The 16,752-nt window shown below is 36.1% G+C and overlaps 1 protein-coding gene across 6 annotated transcripts in view; it reads left to right on the top strand.

Moving 5' to 3' along the window:
* Positions 1-7,628, top strand: part of LOC135125153 (ankyrin repeat and death domain-containing protein 1A-like) — a 111,363-nt gene extending 103,735 nt beyond the window's left edge. For 5 of the 6 annotated variants that reach the window (XM_064050521.1, XM_064050527.1, XM_064050524.1 and 2 more), the window contains 4 exons: positions 5,210-5,404; positions 5,936-6,167; positions 6,207-6,356; positions 6,409-7,628. In XM_064050521.1, coding sequence (XP_063906591.1) covers positions 5,210-5,404; positions 5,936-6,167; positions 6,207-6,356; positions 6,409-6,488 — 657 coding nt within the window. In that variant the 3' untranslated portion in view covers positions 6,489-7,628. The remainder of the gene's footprint in view (positions 1-5,209; positions 5,405-5,935; positions 6,168-6,206; positions 6,357-6,408) is intronic. The other variant, XM_064050526.1, reaches the window with a different exon arrangement.
* Positions 7,629-16,752: the final 9,124 nt, after the last annotated feature.

Below are 16,752 nucleotides of genomic sequence, written 5' to 3' on the forward strand. Positions count from 1 at the left end.
TTGAGAGCCCTGAGAAGGTTTCACATTCTTAAAAAAGACAGTTGGGACCGCTGAAACGGTTTCACTTTCTTAAAAATATATATTTGGGACCCCCGAGAAGGTTTCAACTTCTAAAAAGAAAACAGTTCAGGTCCCCGAGAAGATTTAAACTTTTTTAAAAAAAGACAGTTGGGAGCTCTGAGACGGTTACACATTCTTAAAAAAAAGAGTGTTGGAACCGCCGAGAAGGTTTCTTATACTAAAGAAATATATAGTAGTTTTTAAAAAAAGAAAGTTGGGAGCCCTGAGAAGGTTTCACATTCTTAAAAAAAAGACAGTTGGGACCGCTGAGAAGGTTTCACATTCTTAAAAATATATATTTGGGGCCCCCGAGAAGGTTTAATCTTTAAAAAAAAAAGACGGTTGGGACCTCTGAGAAGGTTTCACATTCTTAAAAAAACCAGTTGGGGTCTTCCAGATGGTTTTAAATTCTTAGAAAAAGAAGAGAGTTGGGGCTCGAAGGATATTTCACTTTCGTTAAAAAATAAAATAGGACCCATAAGAACGTTTCACGTTCTTAAAAAAAGACTGTTGGGACCCATGATAAGGTTTCAACGTCTAAAAAAACAGTTCGGGCCCTCGAGAAGGTTTAATCTTCTTAAAAAAAGACGGTTTGGAGCCCTGAGAAGGTTTCACGTTCTTAAAAAAAAGGACAGTTGGGACCGCTGAGAAGGTTTCACCGTCTAAAAAAAAGACAATTCGGGCCCCCGAGAAGGTTGAACCTTCTTTAAAAAAAAGAGATTTGGGAGTCCTGAGAAGGTTTTACATTCTTAAAAAAAAGACAGTCGGGACCGCTGAGAAGGTTTCACATTCTTAAAAATATATATTTAGGGACCCCGAGAAGGATTAATCTTTAAAAAAAAAGACGGTTGGGACCTCTGAGAAGGTTTCACATTCTTAAAAAAACCAGTTGGACTCCCAGATGGTTTTAAATTCTTAGAAAAAGAAGAGAGTTGGGCGGGGGATATTTCACTTTCGTTAAAAAATAAAATAGGACCCATAAGAACGTTTCACATTCTTAAAAAAAGACTGTTGGGACCCATGAGAAGATTTCAACGTATAAAAAAACAGTTCGGGCCCTCGAGAAGGTTTAATCTTCTTAAAAAAAAAAGACGGTTGGGAGACTTGAGAAGGTTTCACGTTCTTAAAAAAAAGGACAGTTGGGACCGCTGAGAAGGTTTCACTGTCTAAAAAACAGACAATTCGGGCCCCCGAGAAGGTTGAACTTTCTTTAAAAAAAAGAGAGTTGGGAGCTCTGAGAAGGTTTCGCATTCTTAAAAAAAAGACAGTCGGGACCGCTGAGAAGGTTTCACATTCTTAAAAATATATATTTGGAGCCTCCGAGAAGGTTTAATCTTTAAAAAAAAAAGACGGTTGGGACCTCTGAGAAGGTTTCACATTCTTAAAAAAACCAGTTGGGGTCTCCCAGATGGTTTTAAATTCTTAGAAAAAGAAGAGAGATGGGGCTCGGAGGATATTTCACTTTCGTTAAAAAATAAAATGGGAGCCCTAAGAAGATTTCACATTCTTAAAAAAAAACTGTTGGGGCCCACGAGAAGGATTCAACGTCTAAAAAAAAACAGTTTGTGCCCTCGAGAAGGTTTAATCTTCTTTAAAAAAAAGACGGTTGGGAGCCCTGAGAAGGTTTCACATTTAAAAAAAAAAAGGCTAGTTGGGACCGCTGAGAAGGTTTCACATGCTTAAAAATATTAATTTGGGGCCGCCGAGAAGGTTTCACCGTCTAAAAAAAAGACAATTCGGGCCCCCGAGAAGGTTAATCTTCTTTAAAAAAAAAGACGGTTGGGACCCCTGACATTCTTAAAAAAACCAGTCGGGGTCTCCCAGATGGTTTTAAATTCTTAGAAAAAGAAGAGAGTTGGGGCTCGGAGGATATTTCACTTTCGTTAAAAAATAAAATGGGACCCCTAAGAAGGTTTCACATTCTTTAAAAAAGACTGTTGGGACCGCTAAGAAGGTTTCAACGTCTAAAAAAAACAGTTCGGGCCCCCGAGAAGGTTGAACTTTCTTTAAAAAAAAGAGAGTTGGGAGCTCTGAGAAGGTTTCGCATTCTTAAAAAAAAGACAGTCGGGACCGCTGAGAAGGTTTCACATTCTTAAAAATATACGTTTGGGGCCTCCGAGAAGGTTTCACTGTCTAAAAAAAGACAATTCGGGCGCCCGAGAAGGTTTAATCTTCTTTAAAAAAAAAAGACGGTTGGGACCCCTGAGAAGGTTTCACATTCTTAAAAAAACAGTTGGGACCTCCCAGAAGGTTTCACAACAATGACAAAAACAGTTGGAGCCCGGAGAAGGTTTACCCTTTAAAAAAAATGGGCCCCTGAAAAGGTTACACATTTTTTCGTCTTAACAAAACAGTTAGAGTCCTTGAGAAGTTAAAAAAAAAGTGAGGGTCCCCGAGAAGGTTTCACATTCTTGAAAAAAGAAATGCTTGGGGTCGGGAGAATATTTCACCTTGTTTAAAAAATAAAATTGGACCCCTGAAAAGGTTTCACATTTCGCATTCTTCCTTCTAAAAAAAAAACAGTTAGAGCCTCCGAGGAGGTTTCCCTTCTAAAAAAAAAATCAGTTGGGACCCCCTCAGAAGATTTCATATTCTTTAAAAGAAAAGCCAGTTGGGACCTCTGAGAAGGTTTCACATTTAAAAAAAAAGACAGTTGGGGCCCGGAGAAGGTTTCCCCTTTAAAAAAAAATTGAGACCCCTGAGAAGGTTTACCCTTAAAAAAAAGGGATCCCTGAGAATGTTTCAGTTTCTTCCTTCTTAAGAAAAAATGGAGTCCCCGAGAAGGTTTCATATTCCTAAAAAAAGATTGTTGGGACCCTCACAAAAGCTTCAATTCTTAAGAAAAAGTCAGTTGGAGCTTCCGAGAAAGTTTCATCTTCTTTAGGAAAAAAAGTCGTGGCCTCGAGCAGATTTCGCCTTCTTTAAAAAAATATATAATTGGGACCCCCGAGAAGGTTTTACATTTAAAAAAAGGACAGTTGGGGCCCCGAGAAGGTTTCCCCTTTAAAAAAAAAAATTGAGACCCCTGAAAAGATTTACCCTTTAAAAAAAATGGGATCCCTGAGAATGTTTCAGTTTCTTCCTTCTTAAAAAAAAATGGAGTCCCCGAGAAGGTTTCATATCCCTAAAAAAAAGATTGTTGGGACCCTCACAAAGGTTTCATCTTCGTTAGGAAAAAAATTCGGGGGCCCCGAGCAGGTTTCGCCTTTTTTAAAAAAATACATAGTTGGGGCCCCCGAAAACGTTTCACATTCTTAAAAAAAAAGAATGGTTGGGACCCAGAGGACGTTTCACCTTCTTTAAAAAAAAATTGAACCCCTGAGAAGGTTTCACATTTTTCCTTCTTAAAAAAGCAGTTTGGGCCCCCGAGAAGGTTTCACATTCTCAAAAAAGAAAAAAAACATTTGGGACCCCCGAGAAGGTTTCTCCTTTTAAAAAAAATGAGACCCCTGAGAAGGTTTTCCTTCTAAAAAAAACAGTTAGGACCTCCCAGAAGGTTTCACAACAATGACAAAAACAGTTGGAGCCCGGAGAAGGTTTACCCTTTAAAAAAAATGGGGCCCCTGAGAAGGTTACACATTTTTCCTTCTTAAAAAAACAGTTAGAGTCCTTGAGAAGTTAAAAAAAAGTGAGGGTCCCCGAGAAGGTTTCACATTCTTGAAAAAAAAATGCTTGGGGCCGGTAAAATGTTTCACCTTGTTTAAAAAATAAAATTGGACCCCTGAGAAGGTTTCACATTTCACATTCTTCCTTCTAAAAGAAAACAGTTAGAGCCTCCGAGGAGGTTTCCCTTCTAAAAAAAATCAGTTGGGACCACCGAGAAGATTTCCCCTAAGAAACTTTACCCTTTAAAAAAATGGGATCCCTGAGAATGTTTCAGTTTCTTCTTTAAAAAAAAAATGGAGTCCCCGATAAGATTTCATATCCCTAAAAAAAATTGTTGGGACCCTCACAAAGGTTTCAATTCTTAAAAAAAGTCAGTTGGGGCCTCCGAGAAGGTTTCACATTCTGAAAAAAGAAAAAAAACCGTTAGGACCCCTGAGAAGGTTTCCCCTATTAAAAAAAAATTGGACCCCTGAGAAGGATTTCCTTCTTAAAAAGAACAGTTAGAGTCCCCGAGAAGGTTTTACCTTCTTTAAAAAAAACAGTTGGGACTTACCAGAAGGTTTCACAACAATGACAAAAACAGTTGGAACCCGGAGAAGGTTTACCCTTTAAAAAAACTGGGGCCCCCGAGAAGGTTTCACATTCTTGAAAAAAGAAATGCTTGGGGCCGGGAAAATGTTTCACCTTGTTTAAAAAATAAAATTGGACCCTTGAGAAGGTTTCACATTTCACATTCTTCCTTCTAAAGGAAATCAATTGGGACCCCCGAGAAGGTTTCCATTAAAAAAAAGGACAGTTGGGGCCCTGAGAAGATGTACCCTTTAAAAAAATGGGATCCCTGAAAATGTTTCAGTTTCTTCCTTTTTAAAAAAAAATGGAGTCCTCGACAAGGTTTCATATCCCTAAAAAAAAGATTGTTGGGGCCCTCAGAAAGGTTTCAATTCTTAAAAAAAAGTCAGTTGGGGCCTCGAGCAGGTTTCGCCTTCTTTAAAAAAATACATAGTTGGGGCCCCCGAAAAGATTTCACATTCTTAAAAAAAAACTTACTATCGCCCGAGAAGCTTTTCACATTTTCCAATAAAGACAGTTGCGACCCCCGAAAAGGTTTCACACTTAAAATTTTTTTTCGAAAATTATTCCGACAGCAATTACTTCGCGTGTAGTCCAACAAATACCTCGTTTCTAATTAATATCATAAAATTTGGGTTTCTGTAAAGTAAAAACTAGAGGCATAATTAACACCCCGAGGTCCGCAAAAGTACGTTTGGACAATATGAAATATGTTTAAAGCAAACAGCCAATGGAGAAAAATGTAGATATTCTCAATTTCTCAGTCCATGCTTAACTTTATTGTTAATGTTTACACTCGAAAAATTCAACTATTAACAAGTTCAGATTACAAGCATTGATGTCAGACACACATAAATTTTTACAGTAATTTCGGCGATTATCTGTCTAATAATAATCCGGATAGACGGCAAACAAACAGACAGACAGACGGAAATATTATTATCAATATTAGTATTATGGTTTCAATGTTTAGCGACTGCAGTCTCCCATCCACATCGCCGCCGAAATGGGTCACACTGAAGTTTGCAAGTTGTTACTGGCGTCAGGTGCTGATATAGAGCAAAGGGAACAGGGCGGAAGAACTCCTCTGTACATCGCAGCGCGAGGGAGTTTCACCGCTATAGTTGATATGATCATAAAAACAGCTCGGCTGGACTACCCGGCGCACGTAAGTATCTCGCTTGAGGGAAGTAGAGGAGAGATATTACGTCGACTTTGCGAGAAATGGGACCCTTGCGATGAGTTGTCAACGTGCTAGGGTGGAGCAGAATTCGCGATATTGACTTACATAAATTCCGATAAAACATGGGGGATTTGTCGGTATTTCAGGTCGTGGATCGGACGAGGAATTTAAACGATTTACGGTGGCAATTGAAGCTACAAAATTACCCAACCAACATGTCTGCATTAATAAAACAGCGCAAGAAAGCACCAGTTGAGTCCCTCCCCGCCAGTTTTAAGTCTCACGAGAAGCCAATAATGCCAAGTCTCAATCTATATGCACACCACCTCGTCACCATTACCCACTAATTATTTAACTTTCTAAAAAACCCTTGCACCTTCCAAACATCCCATTACGACTCATCCAATTTTCATAGCGCGATGACAGCACATCACTGAATTTTTCAGCAAGCATCCCCTGAAATATTCGCGCACTCAAATCTGAATCTTGAATAAATAAAACAAGACGATATTTCAGGAGGAGAACGCACGAGGACACAGAAGAGACAGCGCGAGGCCGTCTTTAAGTTCAGCGAGGAGTCGCTGGAGGTCGTCGAAGGACGACAGGGGTTTAAAAGACAACGAAGCTCTGCGGGAGATCTTCTTTAAAGTGGCTTACAAGCAGCTGGAACCAGGCGAGTGGAAAATGCTAGCCCAACACTGGGCGTTCACAGAGGAACAAATCAAAGCTATAGAGCACCAATATAACGGTTTGTGCACTAGGTGGCTCAAAATAAACGAAAATTTAGGGGATGAACATGTTTGTTTAGGTCCATCCAGTTTTAAGGAGCACGGATTCAGAATGCTACTGATTTGGAGTTCCGGCCTGGCACCTGATGTTAATCCGGTTAGGGAGCTGTACGAAAGCTTGGCGGCGGTTGGCAAGAAAGCTGTCGCTGGTGAGTAGATATGACGATAGTTGAAAATAGTGACAGGGTGGTATTGTTTCAGATGCCATCCGCAAGAAGGTTGATCAAGAGATCGAGATAAGACGCAAAGGCAATCCAGACAACTGTTGCAGTATCTCTTAAATCTATAGGGAGCTATAACCGCACTGACTTATGAAGAGGACATATCTCGACCCACCTTAAACCCTTCTACATGGTCCAGATGTTGTGGAATTGTATTTTATAGAATATCGATCTAAATATTTATACAGTTGTGGACAAAAACGGGGTCTTCTGAATACGACAGAGGAACGAGAGCGTACTGTGATATCTAGTTCAATAATTACTGTGTTTTTGCACTTGAATCTATGTATAATAACTTACGAAATTCTAAAGGAGGCCAGAAATGTTGTTATAGTAGACATGGTATTGTGCCAAAATTTAAAATGTAACTAGAAACATGGACCAATCGAGTTTTCTTCACTTAGATTCTAGTGTATAGATCTTGTTTTTGTCCACTAGCGTATCACTTTACAAGTCTATTAAAAGTTAGAGTTTCTAAATGATTATCGAAATGTTTGTAGAACATCCATATTTTTGATCATTTACTGGATATATTTTCTGAAGTGAAAAACGAACCTTTGGATTTACAATTTCATAGCATGATCTAATGTCTGTTGCTTAAAAGAAGTTTACAAATTTGCATACTATATAATCAATCGTTTTCGAGTGTCGTTTGCTGAATACACGAAACAAAATGTACATAAGTATATTATAAAACTTTAGCCTTTTCTATTTCAACTCTTCTAGTCACTGCTAATATGACGAAGTTGCTAGATACAGATGGCACAATGTCTTGGAGTTGATTTTATATTCCCTGTTACCAAAAATCGTGCCGTCTGGATCTCGAAAGTTTTATGTAAGTTGTTAACTGAGACTTAAATTGTTATAGATTCACTCTGATTATGAAGACAGATCAAAGACAATGTTTCTTTTGTTATTATTTACTTTTGCAATGCTCAGACGAGCTGAAACAGAAAAAAGTAAGTCAACCGTAAAGTATTATCCGTGTGAAGATGAATTGAGTTATTGAATAAACCAATTTTTTCAAACATCTTCACACGATTAATCTCTTGACTACTTTCTGGAACATACCACAGTTCAAATAAAACAGTTGTCAGTGTATTGTGATCCGCACGATATGTCTACGTTTCAATTCTAAATATGTAACAATTTGATCAATTATACTTCATCCAAAATAAACCTATTTTTTTGAATATCTTACACTGTGTTGATTTTTATTGTCTGACAAGGAGCTGACGCTCTTTTTTCAGTTATTTCGAGTTTATTCTTTCAGAACTATCAAAAACGATCTCTAAAAAACACTCCTCAATGCATTGGAAGTATGCAACCAATATTACATCAAATCTACGTGTTATAAGAAATTGGTCGAAAATTGTTTCGATAGAACTTCCCTCGCATCGAGGAGTACTTGCTAACATAAGACTGATTGTGGCAAATTACATACCTCCTAAGAAAATAGAGGGCAGGTGGGCATAGCTAGTATTTGATTAACAATATTAAGAGTAATCACTGGAATGAAGAGGGGGTGGGTGGGCGGGGGGCTGTGGCGTGCTTATAAAAAATTCTGTATGGAAAAGTTAATGTTAGCCCCACCCACCCACCCGTTCTCTTTTTCGTCAGAAATCTATATTAATAAAAATGAATCGCCGAAATGTATGTACGCCCATAACTTGAGAACGACTGCACCGAATTGGACGATTCTTTTTTTTACGTGTTCCTTATCGTCAGGAGAAGGTTTATATGTAAGAATATTTATAAAAAATGAGACGGCTAAAAGATAAAAAAAAATTAAAAATTTTGCACGGGAATCGCCACTTCCGATGAATTTGAATAGTTGGCCATTCCTGACGGACCTGTCGCCTGACTGACGTGTCACACAAAACTATTTCTTCCGTGCGATTGTGAAAAGTATTAGTGCATTTCAAATCGTTCGTTTTTTCGCAAAAAAAAAAACGTCGTTTATTTTAAGAAGTCTTAATTAAAGTGAATTTGCGAAAGTGTCTTATTAATTTTGATCTGCCATTCTATTTACCTATGTTCACTTTGTTGGTTTCGACAAAACTTCAAACTTTACCGTTATTCGAGGATTTAATTTGAAGTTTTCAATATTTTAAAATTCTCAAGACACAATTTACAGATTTAATTAACTGTGAAAATAATTCTGTGTCATTATATTTTTTTTTCCTTAAGAATATAGAGTTAACAAAGTTAGTTGAGTTACATTTGCTCCACGTTGGCCACCAACGAGCGATTTTCATGATTTTTGTGAAACTTTGCTGGTTTTGAATTTGAATTTTCTGTCCTCGATAGTTGATGCTCAGCAAGAACCACGGGAAGGTCTGGAGCAGATCTCGCTAGGAAAGGAGAGGGCTAGGAATTGTTAATGAGGGATAGAACGTTATACAGTACAATACAACGGAAATACAATACAGGTACCTACAATCTAGCTACAATACAGAATACACTACAGATACAGATACAATTCAGATACAATACAAATGCAAAGTTAGTACCCACTGGAAGAAATTGCACCAAAAATTGAGAATGTTGCAAAATGAAAACCCAAGCAAGCACACCGATGGAACTCGAAACGAAATCTATTGGTCGCAGCGCTCACACGCCCAAGGGAGAACGCAGCCGCATAAATCCAAGGTCGTCTTACCTCATTCTCAAAGAACGATGCAACCCAGCGTCTAAGGGCCAAAAGAACCCCCCAGGCCAGAGCGTCTGACGACATGGAGAATTCAGTCTCGGAACCAAAGAATGCACTGTTGCAAAATTAAAACCCAAGCAAATGCACCGTGAAAACAAAGCATTTGCACCACTGGAGCTAAATTGGTAAGACCCAAGTTAAGTTAGTAACACATACAATATACAGTACAAAATGCTTCAATTACAAAAGTTACAATATACAAATTTCTCCACGTTTGCCGCCAAAGAGCGATGACTGTGCTCGCTCGTTGCTGTTGCCCAGCAAGAACCAAACAATACGAGGAGGTCTGGAGTGCGTCTTGCCATTAAAAGAGAGGACTAGGGTTTGATAGCATGGGTGAAGGACACCGTATTTTGTAAATTTGGACGCCGTAGTTTAAAAATGATGCATACGGTATTTTGTGAATTATGAACGCTGCACTTTGTATATATTCCAAAGCCGTACTTTATCAGTCCTGAATGCATGTTATTAACAACATATTTCAAAAAAAATCGGGCATTTTTGGAAAAATATCCACTTTCCTTCGTGTTCACAGCACGTAACAAAAAACATTTTCGCTAATATTTATTAACAATAAATTAGAAATTCGCGAACACGTGCTACTTTTAAGCCAAAACGGAGCTCCAGTGTTGCTGCTACCAGACCGGAATCAAAACTAAACACAGAGGTTGGAAAAATTGACCTTTTATCAGGTAGCTCACGTGACAGTGTGGTCATCGTACGTCACGATGAGATTGCAAAAATTATTTTTCATATTTTAGATCAGAAATTGTACATTTTCGGGGTTAATTTAACAACGTTTAAACAAACTAATTTGTTTTTGCTAACCTCGTGTTCTTAGGAAGATGAATTTCGGTTTAATTATCATATATTGATAGTTATCATATTTGAACATTATGAATTCTATTAATTATGTTTAAATTTTATTTAATTATATCGCGAAAATGTATAGCTTTGACCCACCAACTTCAATCGTTTCGAAAATTTATCCAAAATGTAAACATTGTCGACTAAACGAATCACGGAATCCGATAAATTAAAACTGAAGTCGTACTTACCCTGTTTTCCGTCTATTTCGGAAAAATATCCATTTTCGTTCGTGTTCACAGCACTAACACAACATATTTTCCGTAATATGCATTAATAATAAACTAGAAATTCGCTAAAACGCTCCACTTTTACGCCGAAATGAAGCGACGATCTTGCCGCCATCAAACAGAAATTAAAACTGAACACAAAGGACCTAAACACGTGACCTTTATACAAGTTGCTCAGGTGACATTGACGTCATCGTACGTCACGATGAGATTGCAAAATTTATTTTTCATATTTTGGCCGGGAAAATACATATTTTCGGGGATAATTTAACATTGTTTAAACAAATTGATTTGTTTTTAATAATTTCGGGCTTGTAGGACAACGGGTTTCGGTTTAATTATCATACATTGATGCTTATCATATTTAAACATTATAAATGATATTAATTATGTTTAAAATTTATTTATTTATGTCGTGAAAATGTATAGCTTTGATCAACCGATTTCAATCGTTTAGAAAATTTTCCCAAAATTTAAATATTGTCGAGTGAACGAATCACGGAATCCGATAAATTAAAACTGAACTCGAACTTACCCTGTTTTCGGTCCTTTTCGAAAAAATATCCATTTTCGTTCGTGTTCACAGTACTAATACAACACATTTTCACTAATATTTAAATATATAAATTAGAAATTGGTGAAAAGAGCCCTACTTTTAAGCCAAAACGGACTCAGATGTTGCTGCCACCAAACCGAAATCAAAACTAAACGCAGAGGACCGAAAAATGTGACCTTTTATCAGGTGGCTCACGTGACAGTGGCGTCATCGTACGTCACGATGAGATTGCAAAAATTATTTTTCATAATTTTGCTAAGAAATTGTACATGTTCGGGGTTAATTTAACAATGTTTAAACAAACTAATTTGTTTTTGCTAACCTCGTGTTCTTAGGAAAATGGTTTTCGGTTTAATTATCACATATTAATAGTTACCATATTTAAACATTATGAATTATATTAATTATGTCATTTCTGCAACTCTTGAGTTATTTTCTAAAATAAATTGACTGATCCATACATTTTTTTGTCACTGTAAAAGCAAATCTAAAAAATATTAATGCAATGATAAATTTTCGAAAATATACTGATGATATTTTGCACATTTTAGATAGGATTTATTCGGCAAAATCTTGAGATGACGTCATCAAGTTTTTGGGCTTGATAAACAGATATATTTTAATTAAAAACGTACCATGTCAAACAGTAACTTCAAAACGTCTGCAATAAATCTAAAAATTTTGTTTTGCAATTCTTGATTCAATCAATAAAATAAACTGACTCAGTGATTAATTTTTTTTGAGACACCCCCTATAAGCAAAACTAAAAAATATGAATGGAATGATAAATCACAAGTATAGTCTCATCCTATTTTGGATATTTTAAAAAGGATTCATTTGGCAAAATTTTGGGCTGACGTCATCAATTTTTTGGAGGAAGTAAGTATTATTTTGAATAAAAATTTATTATGCTTATCAGATGTTTAAAACATCTGCAAGATTTCAAATCATTCGGTTTGCAGATTCAAAATTAAGTTGTAGGTGAAACGAAGTTCACGGGGTCAGCTAGTATGAAATAAATAAATAGTATAACAAAAAAAAACTTTACAAAAGAACATAATTAACCCCGCCCACCCATCCCGCTTCCATTTCAGTGACCATTTTGTCTAGTCCGAATGAAGGGTTGATCTCAATTGAAGAGAAATAAAATAGTTAGAGTGACAAAAGCGTATAAATAATTTACCAGCTAAGAAAATTAGGGTGGATGGGAGGGGCTAGTACTTTCTAAGATAAACTGATTAACGACATACCCTCTAAGAAAATAGAAGGTGTGTAGGCGGGGTAGCACTCGTTAAGATAAGTTTGATTTGAATAAATGACTGAACAATATTAAGAGTAAACACTGGAATGAAGAAGGGGTGGGTGGGCGGTGCAATTGCTTGCTTATAAAAGGTTCTGTATGAAGAAATTAAACTTAGCCCCGCCCACCCACCCGTTCTCATTTTTTTTCAGATATAAAAGAAATAAGTAGTGTAACAAAAAAATATCATTAACGCTTATTATTAACAGCTTACGAAGACGCGAACAAGAATTTCTTTAAAAAAATGGTAAATGACTGAACAATATTAAGAGTAATCACTGGAATGAAGAAAGGGTGGGTGGGCGGGGCTATTGCTTGCTTATAAAAGGTTTTGTATGAAAAAATTAAACTTAGCCCCGCCCACCCACCCGTTCTCACTTTTTTTCAGATATAAAAGAAATAAGTAGTATAACAAAAAAAATATGATTAACGCTTATTATTAACAGCTTACGAAGACGCGAACAAGAATTTGTTAAAAAAAATTGGTAAATGACTGAACAATATCAAGAGTAATCACTGGAATGAAGAAGGGGTGGGTGGGCGGGGCTATTGCTTGCTTATAAAAGATTCTGTATGAAAAAAATTAACTTAGCCCCCCCCTCCCACCCGTTCTCATTTTTTCTTCAGATATAAAGAAATAAGTAGTATAAGAAAAAAATATGATTAACGCTTATTATTAACAGCTTACGAAGACGCGAACAAGAATTTGTTAAAAAAATTGGTAAATGACTGAACAATATTAAGAGTAATCACTGGAATGAAGTGGGGGTGAGTGGGCGGGGCTATTGCTTGCTTATAATAAATTCTGTATGAAAAAATTAAACTTAGCTCCGCCCACCCACCCGTTCTCATTTTGTTTTTCAGATATAAAAGAAATAAGTAGTATAACAAAAAAATATGATTAACGCTTATTATTAACAGCTTACGAAGACGCAAACAAGAGTTTGTTAAAAAAATTGTTAAATGGCTGAACAATATTAACAGTAATCAATGGAATGAAGAAAGGGTGGGTGGGCGGGGCTATTGCTTGCTTATAAAAGATTCTTATGAAAGAAATTAAACTTAGCCCCATCCACCCACCCGTTCTCATTTTTTCTTCAGATATAAAACAAATAAGTAGTATAAGAAAAAATTATGATTAACATTTATTATTAACAGCTTACGAAGACGCGAACAAGAATTTGTTAAAAAAATTGTTAAATGGCTGAACAATATTAAGAGTAATCACTGGAATGAAGAAAGGGTGGGTGGGCGGGGCTATTGCTTGCTTATAAAAGATTCTTATGAAAAAAATTAAACTTAGCCCCATCCACCCACCCGTTCTCATTTTTTCTTCAGATATAAAACAAATAAGTAGTATAAGAAAAAATTATGATTAACATTTATTATTAACAGCTTACGAAGACGCGAACAAGAATTTGTTTAAAAAATTGCTAAATGAGTGAACAATATTAAGTATAATCACTGGAATGAAGAAGGGGTGGGTGGGCGGGGCTATTGCTTGCTTATAAAAGATTCTGTATGAAGAAGTTAAACTTAGCCCCGCCCACCCACCCGTTCTCATTTTTTTTCAGATATAAAAGAAATAAATAGTATAACAAAAAAATATGATTAACGCTTATTATTAACAGCTCACGAAGACGCGAATAAGAATTTGTTAAAAAAATTGGTAAATGACTGAACAATATTAAGAGTAATCACTAGAATGAAGAAGGGGTGGGTGGGCGGGGCTATTGCTTGCTGATAAAAGATTCTGTATGAAAAAATTAAACTTAGCCCCGCCCACCCACCCGTTCTGATTTTTTAATATAACAAAAAATTACGATTAACGCTTTTTTTTCAACCTACGTTCTATTAGTTCCCATTCTCACTATACAAAAGCTTCACCCCGCCTCTATTGCAATGATTGGTGGATGTCATTAAAGAGAGATAAAATCGTTAGAATAAGAACAACGTATGTAGGCGGAGCTAGTATCTGCTAAGATAAGATTGTTTTCGGTAAATCACATACCCTCTAAGAAAATAAAGGGTGGGTGGGGGGAGATAGCACTTGCTAAGATAAGATTGATTTTGGTAAATCACTGAACAATATTAAAAGTATCACTGGAATGAAAAGAGGGTGGGTGGGCGGGGCTATTGCTTTTTTATAAATGATTCTGTTTCAAAAAGTTAAACTTAGCCCCGCCCACCCTCCCGTTCTCTCTTTTTCTTTATAAATAAGAAATAAATAAATAGTATAACAAAAAAATTACGATTAACTGTTTTTTAATAGCCTAGGTTCTATTAGTTCCCATTCTCCCTTTACAAAAGAACATAATATTCACCCCGCCCACCCACCCTGCCTACATTTCAATGATTCATTTTGTCTAATCCGAGTGAAAGATGGATCTCAACTGAAAAGAGATAAAATCGTTAGAATGACAATAGCGATTTTTTCAGTTAATCCATTTTTCGATAAGTAACTTTTTGAGTTTTCAACTCTCGGATTTTTATTTTTTTCATTTTTTCAGTGTTTGGAATTTTTTCGATCTTTATTTTTCCTCTCTCCAATATGTTGATTTGCAATTTTTGAGTTCCCAGTTTAATTTTTCGATTGTTTAGTTTTTGTTATTCACCTTTGAGATATGTACGAGGAATTTCTAGATTCCGTATCAATTTCTCATGTTGCAATTTTTTTGATATTTCAAATTTAAACTTTTACTTTTTCGAATTCTCAGTTTGAAATTCAAATGAAATTAATTTTTTAAATTGATGTAAATGAACAATATTAAGAGCAATCACTGGAATGAAGAGAGGGTGAGAAAAAGTTAACTTAGCCCCGCCCACCCACCCGTTCTTTCATTGTTTTTCTTCTGAAATAAAAAATAAATTATATAGCAATTAATTACGACTAGCACTTTTTGTAACAGCCTACATTTTATTAATTCCCATTCTCACTCGACAAAAGAACCAGGGGCGGCTTGTCCTATGAGGCAGGTGAGGCAGTGCCTCACCAATGAATTTTACGCCTTATTAGGATTTTTATTATTTTATACGGACACATTTCGGCCAATAATTTGTGTCTTTTTTCTAAAATTTTAAAAATAAATATAGAAAATTATATTCTTATTTTTATCTCGGTAGGTACTCGTTGCTCCCTTAATTAAACAGCGCGCTTAAACACTCGGCACAACATGTATTTTATGACGCGAATGAGGCCGACTCGAAGCTTGCCTCTACAGCATATATAGAAATCATGTCGTTAATAGGCAAGCAACCTGCAATACACTTATAAGCGGTATGAGTTGAAAAAAGACAAAATTGAGGCTAGCCTCATTTCCGTGCTTGCAAAAGAGATGGACAACTATATTATTTGCGCGCGGGGAACGTGCGATTGCAATGCAGTCTGCATTCGCAGGAGTATTCAAAATTAGGCCGTTGATTGTTTTGCCACAAATCTGTGTGTGTATAAATTGATTCAAAATTTCGGTAACAGAATTTTGTCTTAAAAGTGCCTACGTTTGCGTGGGTCGCGTTAGTGCTTTGTGCTTGTCATAATTTGATTTCGGTAATCGTTATTTAAGATTACGAGTAAATCGGAATTTTTCTCTACTAACGTTAAATGACAATGGCAGTTCTGTTTTTTCTACTTTCACGTATGATGATAAATTGTATGTAGTTAAGGAATTAAAACCGCCGGTTCCTGATTTGAGTAAATCGTTAATTGATCCATAAAAAAAAATTTAAAATAAATCCGTGTTTATATTTTATATTTTTTTCATTTTGTTTTTTGTTATAAATCAAATTAGCTTTATTTTATGTTGTATTTGATCTTTTTCGATATGTTTCCTTTAAAGTTTATTTTAATTTTGTTTTTTGTTAGAAGTTATATTAGTTTTTTCTGACCACGCTTCCCTTTCCTTTTGTCCTGTCATTCTCATCCTTTCCTTGCAAGACCTCCTTACACCTTCACGTTGGTTCTTTGTGGACAGTTAAATGAGTTTACAAATTTGTTTATTTGACTAAATAGAAAATATTTAAGTAAACTTGATTTATTTATATTTTAGAGCGTTTTGTGCTGTGCCTCATCAATTTTTCAAGTCATGAGCCGCCCCTGAAAAGAACATATATTTAACCCCGCCCACCCACCCCTGCTACGATAAGACTGATTTTGGCCAATGACATACCTTCCAAGAAAATTGAGGGTGGGTGGGCGGGGCTACTATTTGTCAAGATAAGACTGATTTTGGCAGATAACATACCCTCTAAAAAAACAGAGGGCGGGTGGGCGGGGCTAGTATTTCCTAAGATAAGACTGATTTTGGCAGATAACATACCCTCTAAGAAAACAGAGGGAGGGTGGGCGGGGCTAAAATTTCTTATGTTAAGACTGATTTTAGTAAATGACTGAACAATATTAAGAGTAATCAGTGGAAAGAGAGAGGGTGGGTGGGCGGGGCTATTGCTTGCTTACAAAAGACTCTGTTTCCATTTTTTTATTTTTAGATTTTGAACTTTTGAATTTTTCGATTTTTCAATATTTCGTTGCTTCACCTTTTAGATTTTTAGATTGGTTTTTGATTTTTTATTTTGGATGTTTCCATTTTTCGAAGAAACACATTGAAAATACAAAAGCAATAAAAAAATTCTGCTTTACAATTTTTCAAACTTTGAAAAGA

Source organism: Zophobas morio, unplaced genomic scaffold (genome assembly GCF_036711695.1).
Source record: "Zophobas morio isolate AGI-343-1 ecotype UQ-CSIRO unplaced genomic scaffold, CSIRO_AGI_Zmor_V1 ptg000008l, whole genome shotgun sequence".
NCBI classification, from domain to species: Eukaryota; Metazoa; Arthropoda; class Insecta; order Coleoptera; family Tenebrionidae; genus Zophobas; species Zophobas morio.